The sequence below is a fragment of the Chroicocephalus ridibundus genome, chromosome 2 (assembly GCF_963924245.1).
Source record: "Chroicocephalus ridibundus chromosome 2, bChrRid1.1, whole genome shotgun sequence".
Classification (NCBI taxonomy): Eukaryota; Metazoa; Chordata; class Aves; order Charadriiformes; family Laridae; genus Chroicocephalus; species Chroicocephalus ridibundus.
In genome coordinates this window covers 42,233,632-42,252,970 of record NC_086285.1, presented here as the reverse complement: position 1 = coordinate 42,252,970, position 19,339 = coordinate 42,233,632, and the positions used below count along the sequence as shown (strand labels likewise).

Below are 19,339 nucleotides of genomic sequence, written 5' to 3'. Positions count from 1 at the left end.
TTGTTTTATTTTTGAACTGTTATTGTTCTTTCACATCTGTATTTAGGATCTGTTGGCCTCAAAATGTTGTACGGCTGGGCTTGTAAACAGTTGGCTTCTGCAGACACTAGAAGACTCTCCGTTTGCTTTGATCAAAAGAGACAGATAATTTCTTTGAGATCCCTGTGGTTCTTAGGGCGGTAGTTATATACTACCTACAACAAAGTCACTGTTAGCAACATACTACCTACAACAAAGTCAACGTTCAGCTTCTCTTCACGCAGAGGACAACTTGCCAGTAGATTCAAGCTGTACATCTGTTCAGTTATTAGCAAATAACTGAGAGAAAAAGAAATGGCAATACTGAGCAGCGCAGTGGTTGGCGTAGAGGCTCTATGGTGTCACCTTGACTGCTTTAGTTTTCAGGAGGGTTGGATTGGGTTGGAGTGTAATTGGATTGGGTGTCCCTGTATCTTTATACTGTCCCTATTGTAATGTATCTTCTTTAAGATAGGATCTTCTTTAAACATAAGAGGCAAGGAGAGAGGGGAGAGGGCAGGCAAGCAGTGTATATAGCATCTGTAACATTTATTTATAAGAGACAGGGATTTTCCAATATGCCTTGCAACACAAAGAACATATAGATATCAGCATCACAGCATATATTTTCTAAATCATAACACCCACACATTTCCTTAGCCAAGTAGAAGTTTTCCTTCTATGGCTGCATATCTAAAATTAGCCTGAAGGTCAAATCTGAATAGAAATACCCTTGCCATTGAACGTGCTGGGAATGATCGGTGCAATGGGCTCAATTTTCCCATCGAAAACCTTAATTTATTTTTTTAAATCACAGTTTCTTTTACAATTAAAGAGCTTGGAGAAAGGCAAAATGAGGCCTGCTGTATAAAATCATCATCAATATTCTGCTTTCACTGCAAGGCTATTTTTATAGCCAACTATTTTGAATGGATATAAGATGGATATAGTGAAGCCATAGCATAAAAGATGCAGCAAGAGACTTCTGAATAGCCGAGCTGAGCAGTGGCGGGTGGAAGAAAAGCCTTAAAATTTGGAAGACGTTTGTATATGAAACATATACACAATGAAGAATTCAAAGTTAAGAAATGCATTGTTGAGAAGAAATGAATAGTTTAGGTCTAAAAATAGTTGCTTAACCTGCAGTTGTATTAAGTGAGGACTCTGCAACCTACACAGCACAAACGCAAAAGCACCGTCTTGCAAGAAGTGCATTTATCAGCCACAGTGTTTTATTGAGTGCTTTAATAATACAAGTGTACATCAACTGATCCACAGTCAAAAGTGGCAGGTCCCTAAGAAATTTACAAGCACTTTTTTCTTTTTTAAGTAAATCAAAATACATATTAATTTGTTCAACGCAATAGCCTTTTGTGTGGGAAACAGAAGGCTAGTGATAAACACAGTCTTAGTAATGCACAGTGATTCTTGATTTTAAGCTTTTATACAAAACTTGTTCCCAGTAGCATGCACCCACCATTAAAGACTTCAGTACAAAAAAATAACCCTAAACACTACATTTAAGTAGAAACGAGATATAATTCTGAATTTTGTTTGTTTTCCCGAAAACCACATGAAAGAAAAAAAAAACAAACCACACATTAATACAAAGCTTTGTGACAAAGCTCTATACTATTACAGATCCAACATTCTTTGCACTGATAACCAAAATTCCCTGTCTACATTTGAGGGAAACAGCTTTCAAGTTAACAGAACAAAAAACCCCAAAACAAATAAAAATAAAAATAAACCCAAAAAAGAAAGTAAGGACGACCTTTTGTCACAAAATGGTTCAAAATTTAATAAAAAATAAGAATGAAGGGAAGGGCTATTGATGCACTTAGTGAATGTGCTTGCACAGGTCCAGCAAATCCTAGGGTAGGTTCCTATGTGGCGTATCGCTTGGTCCACTGTCTGGCCATTCTGTCGTGCTCTGCTCTGTTAGTCATATACTGAGTGGCAATACTTCCAACCAGGGGGTCAGCTGAAAAGGAAACACAAACCGTGAAATACTTGTCAGCCTTGGAAGGATGCAAAAGCTATTCTTAGATCCAGACTCATTCGATTCGCTTAGGTTTCACTGTCAGAACAAGGTGCCTACATATACTAGTCCCGTTTTGAAAGCACTGGTGCATACAGGAAGAAAGGAAGAAGACGGGGAGGAGCTGGCTGGCAATTAGCTATACATTTCTAGCAAACTTATAATTAAAACCATTGTCTAAAATTCTGCCTCACAAACAAGTGTTCCAATAATTTCATTTTGAGCTAAAAGTCTCTTTTAGGTGGTAAGAATAAACCTACTACATCATCTCTGCCCTGGTGAGGCCGCACCTGGAGTACTGTGCCCAGTTCTGGGCTCCCCGGGTCAAGAAGGACAGGGAACTGCTGGAGAGGGTACAGCAAAGGGCTACCAAGATGCTGAGGGGACTCGAACACCTCTCTTATGAAGAAAGACTGAGGGATTTGGGTCTCTTCAGTCTGGAAAAAAGATGGCTGAGGGGGGATCTTATCAATGCTTATAAATACTTAAAGGGTGGGTGTCAGGAGGATGGGACCAGGCTTTTTTCAGTGGTGCCTGGGACAGGACAAGAGGTAGTGGGCACAAACTTGAGCATAGGAAGTTCCACCTAAACATGAGGAGGAACTTCTTTACTTTGCGGGTGGCAGAGCCCTGGAACAGGCTGCCCAGAGAGGTGGTGGAGTCTCCGTCTCTGGAGACATTCGAAACCCGCCTGGACGCGTTCCTGTGCAACCTGCTCTGGGTGACCCTGCTCTGGCAGGGGGGTTGGACTAGATGATCTCCAAAGGTCCCTTCCAACCCCTACCATTCTGTGATTCTGTGATTTATTTATGGTATTAGACTTCCACAAATATCTACAATACTATCACCTAAGAAGATGGGCTCTATTTCAATTATCAGGTTAAATGCTTTTTTGTATACTTTTAGTTTTGAAGCATGAAGATAGATCAGGAATTAGGGCAGTAAGTATTATTTTCAAAGCAGCAGAAGTTAATTCCAAACTTTGGGAATTGGTATTTATTTTATGGGATCTTTATGAGCATTTATACGGCCAGAATGCTGCAAGGTTTTATCTTCTCAAGCTATTTCTGTATTTACAAAATGAAGAAACAACCTGAAAAAGTATTTTTACATTAATCTGTATCTAGATTACTTTACAAATAACTAAAAAAACCAATCATCCTTCTAAGAAAAATAAAACAAGACAAGACTTTCCCAGAAGTTACTGTATGTCATCACCATTTTTCTCTTCTCAGTTTAAAGCAGATAAAATATATAGAGATTTTCCCTTTTTTTGGGAGACCATACTCTTGGTATTTCTACTGCAACAGTAAATTTCCTGAGATTGTACCATCACACCACGCGAGTCCAGAAGCACTGATACCATGTTTTTTTCCGGACTTAGGACAGATGAACATCTTCTTAAAGCCAGTGAATAATCGGCTTTGTAGTTGACTGAAGATGGTGCCACTGAACAATATGACTCTGGGCTTCCCCAGGACAGTCATAATCAGAGTGTGGCATTTGCATTATTAACCACTTAAACTCCTGGGACTAGATGTCAGGCCTTCTGCAAAGCAGAGTAAATCTGGGCCTTTTTGTCTGCTTGTTAAGAGTTTATGATAGGAGAAATGTGTTGGTTTAACCCAAAATCAATTGGTTGGCTGACTGAATATCGCTGAACAATATCTAATGAAAAAATCTTGTGTTACTTTCAGGAAGAGCCCATGATTTGAATCTTAAGTTTGCACCTACTAAATTAGTAAGGCAAGTTATCACTGTGACCATGGTGTACTAAGTCTCTGTAGTCTCAGTCCTGCATATGCTTACCTTTAATATCTTAATATATCCAGAGGAGGTCACTGAGGCCTGGACTTTGCTATTTTTACATGCATGAGTGTCAAAGCAGAATATCTGATCTAACATCCCTTTTAAAAGTTTTGGACTAGAAAGTATATCACCTTTAACTCCTCAGCCAAGTAGGAGAACTATATAGGAGATTACTGGAAGGATTTTGTTCTGCGCAAATAGGAGGCTAATAGTCTGTAGGTACTTAAGGAGTGCAAAGTTGTTCATGGCTGGAATGAGGTTTGAGAAGCGCTGCAGGGCAAATGGGGATCTTGGGCAATGGGAAAGGACAAAATCTCTCTCAGTAAAAAATTTAGGGAGCAGCCACAGAGAAACCTTGTCATAGTATAACATAGCTCGGGGATGAGCCTGACAGCACTGCAGCGAATTCCCACACCCTCCTCAGATGTGACACCACTGTGCGAAGAAGCATTTTCACAGACCCATGGAGAAATGGAGCTTAAGGGTTGAACTTGGAAGGAATCCGTGGAGCAAAATTCAATGAATGTGCTGGTTTTCATGCGGTTGGGGAAGGAGGGGTTTGGCCTCTGAGGCATCTGGCTGTGATGGGTTGCAAAAATATCATGGCATTATCATCTGGAATGCAGAAAGTCCTTAATGAGGTTTAGTGCATATTTAAAGTGCTGCCGTGAAGACCTTTATAAAACCTTCTGTGAGTCAGTGAAAAGTCACGTGCTGCAGTAAAGGTTTACCCAGTTCAAATCTGAAATTCTTTTATGTGCCGGATCAATGTATATATGAAAGCGTGTCTTTCACATTGAGAGCTGTAAATCAATTTCCTTGATATACTGAAAGGGTACTGAGGATCGTATCATCATCCCCAATCCTGGATGATAGATTACAATGTTTGGCTTCCTAGTGTGTGTTTCCATCCATATCTACTTTTGGGAGCAAGGAAGTGTTTCAACAACATACATCTTTGGAAGGGTTTGGAAGGTCAGGTTCTTCCTCTCACCCTCTGCACAGGGAGGGTGTCTACTTTCTTTTGGGATGGGGGAATCAGTGAGAGGAGTTCTTGATAAGAAAGTGGGGAAATCTGTTGAAGCCCAGTAATGTAGAGAACGGGGCTGTTTGTTTTTTTATCCACGTGTTCAAGCCTTTGTCTTTGCAGTGTTCCGTTGGGCAGCTGGGGAAAGAGAGGAGGTGATGGCCTGCAGGATGTCTGAGGTCTACAGAGCTTTTGACGTGTAAAGTGTGTAAATTCCCACGGAGAGAGCGACCTGTGAATCAGCTATCATCTCGGGTGCTTCCCTCGCGTCAGTGCCTCCCTCCATCGGTGCCTGCCTGTGCAAAGCAGGACTGCTGAAGCGAAGAGAGGTCCTTGCCTGCTGTAGCGTGAGCAGGACCAGCTGCACCCACCACCAGCTGCTGAGCGGATGCTACTAAAAGGTGCTCGTCGTAATAACAGTAATAACGTTGCTCTTTGCAGTTTGGCTGCACATTTTATTGGTTATGACAATATTGAATAAAAGAACAAACCCACAGTTTGGCAAAGCCACTTGCTTGTTTGAGACCCCAAACTGAAGAAACAGAAAAATGGTTATTGCCAGAGAGGCCCAGCTATTTCACGTCCCTGTCAGAGGGTCTGGAGGTGTGTCGTCACTATATGTGGTTATTTATGAGGACTTTAGTAACGACTCTTCAACAGGTGTTTGAAGAGCTAGCTTATTTTAGTAGTTCCTGTGAAGCTGTAAAACCATCAGGAGGCACAACAGCTTTGTTTGGGAAGTCGGGACAGCTCTTGGGGGGGAAATTTTAACTTCAGGTCAGAGCCACCCAACCAGTGGCAACACTGGTCAATTTGACGCAGGCCACTGCGTTTGTGCCGGAGGACATTAGGATGGTGTGTGAACTCCAGAAATGCGAATAGACTCTTTCTGCACCTGCACGAAGCCAGGCAGCTTCAGGCCCAAGCCACATTGTCCCTGGTGGAGGAGGGAGCCGGCCAGCAGGCCCAAGGAGACAGATCTCTCAACACTTAATGAGTCATGAGTCACCATTGCTATGCAGTTCACGGACGGGCCACAAAATGGAGATTACAAGACAAATTGAAGCACCTTAATTAAAGCAATTAAAAGATTTAGTTCCCAACGTGCGTGAGCCTTGGTTATAGTGTCCAAGTCCTACAAAATACCAAATATGAGGAAGAAACAATAGTTCCCATTTAGCCCCTAAACTAAGTAGCACATGGGTGAGCACCACCTGTTTCTCAGCTGGGCTGCACTATTTAAGGAGTATTGTGAAATCTCCATAAGAAGGGGCCAAATATGTATTTATAAAACAACTGCTATGTAAACTGCCTAATTAAGAGATAAAAAGGAATAGTGGATCTCACAATTCATAACATTACTTTTCCCATCTTTCCACTTCTCATTACCATAAAACTGTTTCTTATTTTACATTTGTATATATCTGTGGTTTTATTCTCAATGTGAGAAATTTGTTTCCATAACTAGTAAACCGCTCTAGCTTTTTCATTTATTTTTGTTTTAGAAGTAGCGTGATTCATCAGTGAATCAGGGTTCATTTCAGAAATTCACTCCAAGTGGGACTGTGTCCAAATGACAACGAAAACCAAGAGATTGGAATATAAAGCTACGCCAGAAATGTGTTATCAGAACAACCTAGTGAAAGAAGTGAAAATAAACCCACAGTAAGTTAATAACAGCAAAACTCTGCAACTCCTGGCCTGGCAGGACGTGCGGACTTTGGAACCTCTCGGATCACCAGATGCATGGTGCCTGGCTTGAGAGCCACAGGTACCTCATCCCTCAGGGATCCAGTGGCCAGAGAAGCTGGGCCGAGGTAGAGTGATGGTGTGTGGCACTCAGCAGCACCGAAATCTGGGAGCAGCCTTATGGGTGGTGCTGGCAGCGACATCCATGCGTGGGGAATGTGGGGAGTCGTGCCGTGGCGCCCACCATCAGCTCACCTGAGAAGCTGCCGCAACTCTGTGGACCTAGGAACCTTTAAGGTCTCATAATTTACTGTATCTTCTAGTCCCTGACTATCACTTACAGAAATCCGCCCTAGGACATCTCTATAACCTTTAGCTCTTTTAAAGAAAAAATATGATCCAATACTTGGATTAGTTCCATGTAAAACTGGAGGACACCCGGAGTTACAGCGTCAAATTTCACGTTAAAGGACAGCGGAAGAGTAATGAAAATATATAAAAAAAGCACCAAATAAACCAGGCATGGACAGAAGCTAAGGTTCAGCGATGTAGCTTGCATGGAAAATGTCAATCAAGAGAACTAAAATATGAAGCAAAGCTTCTGGATGATTTATAGGAAGACTGCATCTGCTAAATCCCCTCTCACCTCACCATATGTAATCCTCATGTTCTACCAGAATTCAAGAAATTACCCTGCGTTTAAAAGCTGGGTGAGCTGGAGCTCCTGCCTAGCTTACAAAGGTCGGGTGTGCTGCTCTACAATGACTTGTCATCTTCTCTTGCAGCCACTTAATATGGCTGTATAAGGAAGAACATTTGTGTCTCATGTCTGTTGTAAGGCTAATCAAATTTACAGCCCAATTCGAGGGAGTTAATGCTATTGGGGATTTGGATGAGCTGAGGTTTGGTCATTACAAAATTTCAGCTGTGTTTAATGCTAGTTATACTGCTTTATCATTCAGAAGGCAGACTATAACTCTTCTTTAAAACTACTTTTCCCCCAAATAAATGAAAATATATTGCTATACTGTATTTTTCTCCGCTTGTATTTTTACAGCTATTTCTATGTCAGCAAAGAGCAATTTCAGAGCAGAATTTATCTCCTAGGCTTTTCAATGCTCTTTTAAAAATACAGCAAACATACTCTAGTGAAATAAAAAATGGAGATGGTGTATTTAACAGCTTGATTTCAATGTGCCTTCCCCATCAGCCACATGATATGCAATGAAATTCCAATTGGTAGTGCCAACATGGTTAAAAAGACACACATTTAGACTTAAAATGTACATTACGGGTGTTTGTATGCATTATATATATATTTTATGAGCATTTATAAAGTGGAATTATATTTCTATTGCAGTATTTTATAGTTTTAATAGAGAACAGCTGATGGAGCCAGTTATTATACCATCACAAATGGGTTCTCAGAAAGATTTCTGGAGCATCTTAAAAACTAGAAAAAGCCATGGCTCTATAAAAATCTGTTACTTCAGCCAAATATTTACAGTGTACTTTTTTTTTCTCCAAGTTTAGATTCAGCTCTGTATCAGGGGGAATTTGGAATAGCTGGCCTCCAGCTGAAGAAGCAGAATTAACCTGGAAGAACTTCCAAAGATTAGATGCAATTTGAAAGGTCTTATTCTCTCTCCTGAGCTACAAATGACTCCTTTGTCATAGCTATGAGAGGCATCCCACTGACAGGCTCGATGGAGCTACCTGTTCTGAAACATCAGTTGCCAAAAATTAAATCCACTTTCCTTTCTTTAGAAAGGCCGTGTGAAATGCAGAAGAAAGCAACTGAATAATTTTTTAGTTATTTATTTGGACTTCAGTTATACATTTAGAAGAGTTTTTGCTTTATGGAATACTAATTGTTATTTTTTTAGGCCTGCCTCTCTTTCCAAATATTCTGCTGTATTGCATTTTGAAGTAAAAAATTGGGAATGCTTGGGTTTTTTAGCATTTTTTTTTTTTTTAAGAAAAGTCCAGGTGCTCTGTATGGTGCCCATATGATAGCTGCCTTGGAATCACCTTTATAAAGCCACACAGGTAGGACTGGTTACCCTGAAATTAAACCTCCCCAAAATAAAAGCTCATATTTTCAATAACTATATTTTGTTTGGTGATTTCAGTGCAAATAGCAGTGCAGGACAGAATATATTCCCATATTGGCTTGCAGTGAAAGCCAAGTTTTCTGAATCCAATTTTTCTGGGTTTTAATATTGTACCAACCTTTAAAAAATAGGTCCCAAAAGGCAAACTAAAAAAACCCTAAGATTGGGGAAAAAGCAGAAACTAATAATTCACTGAAATACCGGTCTTCATAAAAGCAAATGCTGACAGCTTGATGCACACCAAAAACATCCTTAAACTTAATTTAAAAAATTTATTTAATATCTAATTGTATTTTCTTACGTTGCTCTCAGTGGCATCCGGGCTAGTGTTACAAGAAGACAGGTCAGTGGAAACTGCAGACAAAAGCAGTGTCAGATAAGCTATACAAAATATGTCATAGAACAATTTAATACCCCAAGAGGAAAGGATTAAGAAAAGATGAATTGTTTGTGAGTAATTTTATTTATAGTGTCACTTTGCCTCAGGAAGTTTCCATAGTTTGCCACGTCGCCTCTTTTAAACTTAATGAACTCCTAGAAGACCATGTCAAGGGTACTGTGAGTCTTGATGTGGAAAATGAGGTATGTGCAATGCATCATAGTATCCTTCAGTGATGTTACAGCAGCGGTGTTGGTCTCTTTTGCTGTCATTAACAATAATGCACAGACTAAGTAATTCTTTGGAGGCAGAGGCAGGTGAAGTGGCACCCTGAGTTACTCCCACTAACCTTTCACCTTTGAAAAGAGTGCTCGAATTCAGGGCACAAGCGAAAACGAGCGCAGCGCAGCACTAATCCCTGTTTGTGCGGCAATAAAACTAGTCTCGCAGTTGGAAGTCTGATCAACACACGCGTACGAACTGGAACAACAGAGGGATTCAAGTCAGAACAAAGGGCGGTAGCAGGGCTCTGAATTGCTTTACACACCCTACAAGCTGAACTACAATGTATTTCTGACTTTCATAAAATCACAGTTCAACTATCCATATAGAATGTATTTGTCCATCGGTAAGATGCTTTGAAAACAGTACAGAATGATACAGTGATCAACAGAACTGTATAAAAAAAGGAGAATAAATAAAATGAACTGTTTTAGTAAAGAAAAAAGGTAATCCTTAGAGGGGAAAGGAACAAATTCTAGAAAGGTCTAATGTCTACTAGGAAAGAAGTCGGCGAAGTTAATATCCATTTCAGCAATTACAGTTTACAGCAGAAATCATATGATACGGAGTATAATGAACTCTCTCCTGAACTTGTTTCAGGAACCAGTTTTGCAGATTTTGTTGGTCACATCTTAATACTCAGTGGAAAAATTCTAATATACATAGGCTACACCAGTGTGCGAAAACATCAAAATATGCCTGCTGAAATTGCCTTAGAGCTCATGTACCTCATTAGGCTGACTATTATGGTTGACATGGGTTGGACAAAGTGGACAACCATATGACCTTAAAGCGTTGTTCCCACCAAAGTAAAATAACAAGGGATGCAGTAAGATATCCTTTGACACAGCATTCTTAGATACAAGGTGACTGAATATGTTGGAGTCAGAAGAAACAAAGGCTGACTTTGTTATGTCACTTCTCAGTTTCAGGTATAACCCAGGATTGTCTTTCCAGGTATAGCATGGCAAATATGGAAATACAGGATAGATGCACGAGATCTTGAGAGACAATCTTTGGAAAGGCATCTGAATGTTTACACTAACCACCTCTGCATCTGGAGAGCCAAGTAAAAACTGTGATAGATACTGTAGCTTGGAGGCTGTGCAATTTTATAGCCAAAAGTTTGCCTAAATTTTTTTGTTCCCACATAAGAAAGCCGACCTAGCGGTCACTGTGCTAACACAGGGCTAAAGGAGACTCACAGTTGTGCACTGGACTTCCTATGAAGTTGTGTTCACCAGTACATCCCATAGTCCTGGTCACTCAATCATCCAGCCCTCGGTTACCTCTCTAGCTATACACCTACAGTCCTTTTCCTGGGAGGAATCAGAGCAGGTGCAGGAGCAGAAAGAGAAGATGAGAAAAAGCATGGAAGATCCTGAGGTCTTGGTACAGCCAAGGTGTAGCCAGGGGCAGGTAAGCAGGGAAGTGCTCATGTCATCCTGCTCACAAGAGGTGAAACTCCGGAATGCTTCTTGGTCTTCACGGTTTGCAAGTAGTCATGACGACTCCAAGAAATTTAAGTGGTCTTACAGCGGTGCCTTAGCTTCCCACCTAAAAAACTGGACTAATGCTTCTCCATTGCCCGGGATATTCCGAGTATAAATATGCTAAAAATTACAAGGTATCTGGATAGTGTGGTAAATGTTGCTGTACAGACGTGTATTGTAAAGAGACTGATATCCATGACTTGACTCTAAATTTTGGGCTCTGTAGAACTGTCAGAAACACATTTGACTTCTGTTAGTTCGTACAATGATTGAAGTTACACAAATATTAAGGCATGTGTGACTTGATTCCAATGTCCAAACTGCTGTCTGGAGAAAAATGTTACCTATCTTCAAAAATAAGAGAGCTCTACAGATCCAGTTTAGAAAACCCATTTACAAAAATACCCATTGTGGATACATCTAAGGAGAAATTAATTCCTCTCTCTAGACTTGCATTTGATTGCTGTCCGGCTACCTACCACAGATCTGTGTGAAATATGAGGCTGCCTAAGAAAAAGATGTTTCAGAAATAAGGAGTATTGTCTGGCCCCATTTTATTAACATGGCTCTTAAAGGAAAGCGTTGGCAGTGATTCATCTCTGTATCTTGCCAAGGGAAATCATTCTTGTTTAAAGAGTAAGGTTTTTTTTTTAGTCTTCAGTTTTTAGCAGGATTTCTATAAACTTCGCTGGCTGACTGGGAGTTAGCTGAGGCAATCATGGATCAACGAGGCACAGTGTACTGATCTTGAAGAGTTGTCTTTAATTAAGGAAGAACATGCACCTATTAGAAGTGCCAGCATGCTGGAACAATTAAAGTTCTGAAATAACACACTTCACTTTGATGCTTGGATGCGTCTCAAAATTAAAAGCACAGATACATTAGCGATGTATCTGTTCATAATACTGAACCCAATTGAGAAACAGTCATTGTTATTACAAAAAAATTAATAAAAGGGTGTTAGTAAATAAGAACTTGATATGAAAGACATTACATGGCAGGTGGCTTGATAAAATTTGCAGAAAAAGTTACAGCAATATGCATTCACCTTGTGGAAGATGACTGAGTGGATAATAAGGAAATCACAGCACTTGGATCTCAAAATGCTGTCAAGCAACCAAAATGCTAAGATCCATAATGTAACTGGTGCGTACCCACAGGGTCATAGCTGTATTTTCAGAAAAATACTGTGGATGGTTTTTTTTTGTCTGAGGATTTACTAAGGGAGGGATAGCTATTCTATAGGAATTCCAGTGTGTTTAGCATTTCTTTCATTTAAAGAAAAAAGAACCAGTTTTCTTCTGGATTCGTGTCTTCTCACTTCCCACTAATCACTGTCTCTAGGCAAAGAAGTGACCTTACACATCCCAAATGAACAGTTTAATCCCTAAACAACTGGGTGTAAAGGCATTCTCTATGGCCATGCTTTGTGCAGTGTTAGACATCCTACGATCACACATACCAAAGGTAGATTACTCTGTAAGAAAACCAAGAGGTCCGACAGGATCTGCGTACCATGTGGATTCCCAGGAGAGAGGGAGGGGAGGAAGTGTTACTGCATGGTCTGGTCTTCGGTGGCATTTAGACACTGAGAGGAAAACAAGTCCTAAAGGCATCTTCACTTTTCAGAGAAGGGTTTGAATGTGAGCGATACCAAAATCTTCAACTTAAACACATCAGGATCATTTTAGGTCAGATGCAGGGGTCATCTGAATCCTGCTCTTGAATCTATCTCTTCGTTCCTTTATTGCAATTAATCATTGGAGTAACTAGAAAAGCCTACATATGTTGTGAATGCTCCTTATTTTGGTTAAGTCTGATTTTCTCCTTCTTGTCCTATTAAATCTCGTTACTAATTTGACACAGTTAAATCCATAACTGTTATTAGGAATCCCACACAAAGTGTCAAAAGAATACAAGAGGTTTTTATTTACAAAAGCGGGGGAGCTGGTGAAGCACTTTATCCCTACTAAAGGCCAACAGGACCCTTTTTCATAGGCCAGGCCCTGAAATCCCTTGTCAAGTTGAACATCCCTTGGAACAGGAGTAGGAATTTTGGTGTGCCTTGGGTTAACACACCTCTTACTGTTACCCAATAATAACTTAAAATATAGTCAGGCCTCTCCATTCCCTCTCTATAGATCCCTTTCTTCCAGGGAATGCATGGAAGGAAGTTGCGGGCTGTATCTGACTCAGACATGTCTAAGTTTATATCTGCATCAAGAGACAGTGGAAGGAAAATGCCTGGAAACTAATTTTTTTGGCTTTTTGTTGGTATGGCCCAGATGCTCTCTTTGATGGTTCTGGCTTCTTGGGGCTTTTCTGGACTGCAGGCAGGGTGGTGCTAGCTCTCGCAATGACTGAGGAATCAGCAGGTGAGGAAGAAAATAACCTCATTTCAGTAACCAAATGGACTATCCACTTCTAAATTAGCTTCAGAACATGAATATAATCAGGCTTAATTACGAACAGGTTCTAATAGGACTAGAAGGAAAAACAGGCTACACAAAATAATTAGCATTCATCACGCAGGCAGGTTTAGCTCCAGGATTAGTCGCAATAAAGTTACACGGCAACGCTGAATAAAGATTGAATTTATGATATTTGCAGGGATAATTTCATATTTAATATGAGGTAAAATAACTTTATTTGGAAATACTATCTTTCCTGTGTGAGGGGTCATATTGCCTCCATTGTCATTCTAGACTAAATGATAATCACTTTGTCAAATGATTTCAGGCATTGACATAAGAAGTCCTAAGACTGAGCTGTAGAAAAAAACTATACAAGGTAGAGATGGAAAAGACATGGAAGGTCATGAAGGCATTCCTTCTGCTAGTACAATATTGTGTCTTACAGTAACTTCTACTTTCATGCCACTTTATCTAACCGGTATTATAAAGACCCAAGCGATGAGGATTCCATCCCTTGAGAATTTTCTGAAATCTAATTGATCTTGAAGTTGCAAATGCTCCATTCCATAGAAGGGCCTTTTTTCCTACGCCTTGTACAGATGGAAAATACTACAAACAATTTACTAATCAGAGCTCTATTTCTGTATCCCATCTGAATGTGAATCTTACAGTACAGCCCATCCTTAAATTTGGGACAATTACACCATACATTTTGCTATTTAAGTAACTGTCTGCTACTCCCGTTAACGCACCTGAACTTAATTTGCTGTGAAAATAGGGATTCTGAAACACACGCTGCATATAATTTGTTTTATTTGTTGCCTTTGATAGATCTGCAAAACTGTAAAAACCAAACAACTGTTTCCTCCTCCTCTGCTGAATAATGTAGAAAATTAGCCGTGCAAAATAAAAGAGACATGTCTTGCAGTAGTGTAAATCATCTCTGAAGGCAGAATCTGAACAACTCAGGAATACTGATTTCTGAAAACTTACTGAAGAAAGTGAGACTCTAAATGATTTAATAGCTAACTTATAGCCAGGGTTATAAATTTTGCTTTTCAGGACTGACTCTACATTCTTGTTGTGACTCTGCTAGAGAGCCAAATGTAGCAAGCATCTTTGCAGGAACTTAAAGAATGTGGAACGGTGTGATTTCTACCGTGAACCAAGAATAAGTGTATTTTAAGAACAGGAAGAAGTAGCCTTAAAAATAGTTGTGCTAATCAGGGTCCTAAAGGTGGTTCATAGGCAGTTAGAAACATATGGCAAGAAATTTCAAAAATCTGTCCTTGCTTTTACATTAAAAAAAGTACAGAGGGAAGAAAAAAACCCAACCAAAACCAAAATCCCCACTTAGTAAAATGGAACAAAGTCTAAATGAAAAATCTGGAGTACAAAAATTTAGCAGGACTGATGCTGGTTTATTCCATCTGAGATTTGAGCTACTGGTACTAACTATGAATAACGAATATTAGATTAAATTATTATGAGATTAGAGAATTAAGTGTAGGAATACAGGTAAATGTGATGTCTGAATTTATTGATTTTCTAGTTTTAATTATTTTTCCCTTTAATATATGCAGTTCTATTAGACAGAAAATATATCCAGTAGAATTGGTTAAGCCCACAAGTGTTGAGTCTACTTTATTCAAAAGATTCCGGTGTAATTAAGGACATGTCTGTATTGGCTGGACAAATCCCGCATGAAACAAAGAAAACACATGTAATGACTGCAAATCATTTGAGCGTATTTTGAAAGTAAAAGGCAGCTTACTTTCTATCTTGGAACTCATTCAAATTAAACTAGGACTCTATATTTTATATATGAAGAATAACTAATAGCTTTATTTAAATACTGCACATTGTTAAACATTTAACATTGATGACTTATTTTGGTCTCAGCTCACACAAAGATTTATTATGTGTATGCACTAAATTACCTGTCTTCTCTCTGAGGTAATGGGCCTAGGAAACCTCCACTGGTACTATTTTAAATTACACATGTTTATTGGAAGGAAAATGGATTGTAACCTTTTGTATTTGTAGCATCCATCACTCATGCATTTTCTCAAGTACTTTTAATTTAATGACAATTAAGGTAAAGCTCATAGAAAGCCTGTGTTTCTCGAGTAGAAGTGCACAAACTTTTAAAAACTCTGTATTATCATGCAGCTTTTATAAGCTTTAAAAACAATAGAAATGCCAGGTGTATTTTTTTCTACCTTTACTTCCGTTTTGTGATAAGAATGAATTTTTCATGTTCTAGAAGCCCCTTTTGAGGAATAATAAAAAATAGGAAGTGTTAAGGGTAATGACAAGACTCTTTTCTCTCCTGAGTGCCAATTACATCCCTTTACATTTATTTCTTGACACAGATGTACAAAGCCTTTTTACTGGTTTGGATTTTACTCAATCTCTGATTTCATCAAATGCCTTTTAATAAACTAATGGTTGGGTATTATTACGTCCGAAACTCAATTTTTCTCACCTCATCTTAAATAAAAACAGCATAGGAATAGAAAACTTATTGAAAAGGACAAGAAATCATTAGCAGCATGGTCAAACCTTTCTCATTTAAGGAACAGTTGAAATCTATACTTATATCTTTGGGGGGAAAAAAAAAGAAAAAATAAGGTGTGACAGGTAATTTTGTAAAGATGATTATAAAAAAAAGTGCTCTTGCTTATCTTTTCCATAGTAAGAAAAGAACACAAACAAAAAAAGAACAACAAAAGAACAAAACCCCAACACATTTAGCAGAAGTTAAAAGTAAGTAGATGCTTCATACACCAAAGAGTTAAACACATCCACAAATACAGTGTAGGAATATCAGAAGGTAATTTAGGAAAATTATAAAAGAATTAGAAAACACACTAGTCATGGCACCACCTAAGTTACCATTGCAAAGGCTATTACTGCTCCTGCTTCAACACATCATCTGGTCGTTATCCGTGGGCAGGAGGGAATTTCCTCTCCAGTATATTACCGTAAGAGTAAAGTGCTTTGAGGGAATTTTACACGTTTTACTGAACCACTGAGCAACGAGCAGTTACAGGCAACATACCTGACTGAACCAAGCAGTACTGGTTTTCTGCTAGAGAATGACTACAATCCTCCTTCTAGTGATTATTAGAGTTACATCAGATAAAAAAAGAATAGGGTAAGTGCCTGTGTGACGGATACCTGGAGCTACAGCTAATGACTGCTTTATGCCTTGGATACCACAAGGCATAAAATCCAGATTGCACTTTTTATTTTTAAAAAGTGTTCTCTACCATTCACTTTCTAAATTACATAAACCGACCAATATTTTTATGTAAATAGCTCCAGACACTTTTCAGAGAAAAAATTATTTATACAGACTGTAGACTTCTGAAACCATAATGGGGGTTTTAAAACTATGTATTTCTAAACAACTTTACTTCTAAAGTTGTGTTAATCTTTTAAATTACGTCTTGTGAGCTTTGAATAGCCTAAATCTAAACACATGAAATGCCTCTATGCTCACGAACAACCCTCTTCTACCTGTATGGATTGGGTCTGTATGTCAAGGTTTTGGTAGCGGGGGGAGCTACAGGGGTGGCTTCTGTGAGATGTCAGAAACTTCCCCCATGCCCGACAGAGCCAATGCCAGCCGGATCCAAGATGGGCCCGCCGCTGGCCAAGGCTAAGCCCATCAGCGATGGTGGTAGCGCCTCTGGGATAGCATATTTAAGAAGCAGGGGCGGGGGGAGACGATGACCCAAATGTGCAATTGCAGCTGGGAGAGAGGAGTGAGAACATGTGAGAGAAACAACTCTGCAAACACCAAGGTCAGTGAGGAAGGAGGGGGAGAAGGTGCTCCAGGTGCTGGAGCAGAGATTCCCCTGCAGCCCATGGCGATGACCATGGTGAGGTGGGCTGTCTCCCTGCAGCCCATGGTGATGACCATGGTGAGGTGCGCTGTCTCCCTGCAGCCCATGGAGGTTAAGGCTGGAGCAGAGATCCACCTGCAGCCCATAGAGGACCCCACGCTGGTGCAGAGGGATGCCCAAAGGAGGCTGTGACACAGTGGGAAGCCTGTGCTGGAGCAGGCTCCTGGCAGGATCTGTGGAGAGAAGAGCCCAGGCTGGAGCAGGTTTGCTGGTGGGACTCATGACCCTATGAGGGACCCATGCTGGAGCAGTCTGTTCCTGAAGGACTGCACCCTGTGGAAGGGACCCATGCTGGAGCAGTTTGTGAAGAACTACAGCCTGTGGGAAGGACTCACATTGGAGAAATTTGTGGAGGACTGTCTCCTGTGGGAGGGACCCCACGCTGGAGCAGGGAAAGAGTGTGAGTTAGGAGCTGCAGAGATAACGTGTGATGAACTGACCACAACCCTAATTCCCTGTCCCCCTGCGCCACTGGAGGGAGGAGGCAGAGAAATCGGGAGTGAAGTTGAGCCTGAAAAGAAGGGAGGGGTGGGGGGAAGGTGTTTTTAAGATTTGATTTTATTACTCGTTACCCTACTCTGATTTTGATTGGTAATAAATTAAATTAACTTTCCCCAAGTCAGGTCTGTTTTGCCCATGACGGTAATTGCTGAATGATCTCTCCTTGTCCTTTTCTCGACCTATGAGCCTTTCGTTGTATTTTCTCTCCCCGTGTCCAGCTGAGGAGGGGGGTGATGGAGCGGCTTTGGTGGGCAGCTGGCATCCAGCCAGGGTCAACCCACCACACCATAAGGTGTTGTCAATGTGCAACTGAAAAGAGCAAAGATTTGGGCCAACATAAATAGTAATCCTGATCCAAGCCTCCTCCCCCTGCACACATAATTAGGAGATATTCCAAGACATATTTTCCTGAGAACTACTAAAGGGATGACAGTTCACAAATGTTTTTCCTGCTGTTATAATAATCCCCACAGTCATGGGTTCTTGTTGAGGGGACTTAGTCAGTTGATAAGAACAAAATCTTGTAACATTTTCATCAGCTCTTTACGGCAAAACAAATTAGTTCTCTTTCAATGCTTATCTATTAATAATTTTCATAATGTGCTGCTGCATTGCTTGCGTTTACATATGTTTAATTTCATGTTTATAAGTCACATCCGCAGAGTTTAACACACATAGGTGTATGTGTCTGCAAATACTTAAAGACCAGATGTACAGAAAGTCTCTTCCTGGCAGTGCAGAGACTCCTAGTGGGACTTCGGATGCCTAAATCCCACGGGAAGTACTGAAAACCCTGCCGGCTGTCTGCCAGCAACTTTAGATGCCTAAATGCCTTTAACATATTGGTACTGTGTCCAGCTCATAATACGAGAAACTGTAAATGATTCAAACTATAGAATAGCAATTAGTATTGTATAAATACTATAGTACAGGTAGTATACTACAGTATCTTTTAAAAGGAATGGAAAGAGAAACCACTGATAGACTATCAAGAATTTATAAATATCAGCTCTAGAATATATGATAGGATCAGTCCAAATATGTACATATTATTTCAATAAATACAAGCAGGTTCTGCAGAACAGGCAGGGGAACATACAGTATTTAAAGATAAATAGGTAGTTTCTGGCAAAAAGGACTTTGTCGCAATTGACGGGATCGTTTTGCTCATGTGAATGAAGTTGATGGTGATGGGTTTTTCCCAAAGCAACCCCACCTTTGACGTTGTTGTTCTGCACCCACTGAGAGCAGAACAAACCCCGTCGGTTTTATGCTGCATCTTCCTTTCATGCTCCGTTAGGGTAACTTATTAGGGTGGCCTTTTTGTAAAACCCCCATCCGCTCTGCTCCCAGCCCAGCAGCACCAAGACAGCAGAGCAACCACACACTACATTTTGTATTTGCTAAGCAAAAGCCTCCGGAGTGAGCTCATTTCATTTGGAGACAACCCAAGGCAGAGATTTAAAAAGGGACAGAAAGGTTATGTTGCAACTTAGAACAAACCAAAAATCATTACTACGTGAATTGATTGCTTGCCGCTCTAACTTTTGTTTACCATCTCTTACTTGTTGCCACGCTTGAGTGACACGGCGTATTTTCCTGCTCCAGATACAAAAAGAGCATTTTCCATTGTGCTTAAAGAGCCCAGAAACCTGCCC

General features: G+C 40.1%; 1 protein-coding gene across 1 annotated transcript in view; it reads right to left on the bottom strand.

Annotated features, from left to right (window-relative positions):
• Positions 1–584: 584 nt before the first annotated feature.
• The window catches only part of LOC134511359 (ubiquitin-conjugating enzyme E2 E2), a 225,410-nt gene continuing 206,655 nt past the window's right edge, over positions 585–19,339 (bottom strand). The window contains exon 6 of the mRNA XM_063325176.1: positions 585–2,002. Within this exon, the coding sequence (XP_063181246.1) occupies positions 1,905–2,002 (98 nt within the window). The 3' untranslated portion in view covers positions 585–1,904. The remainder of the gene's footprint in view (positions 2,003–19,339) is intronic.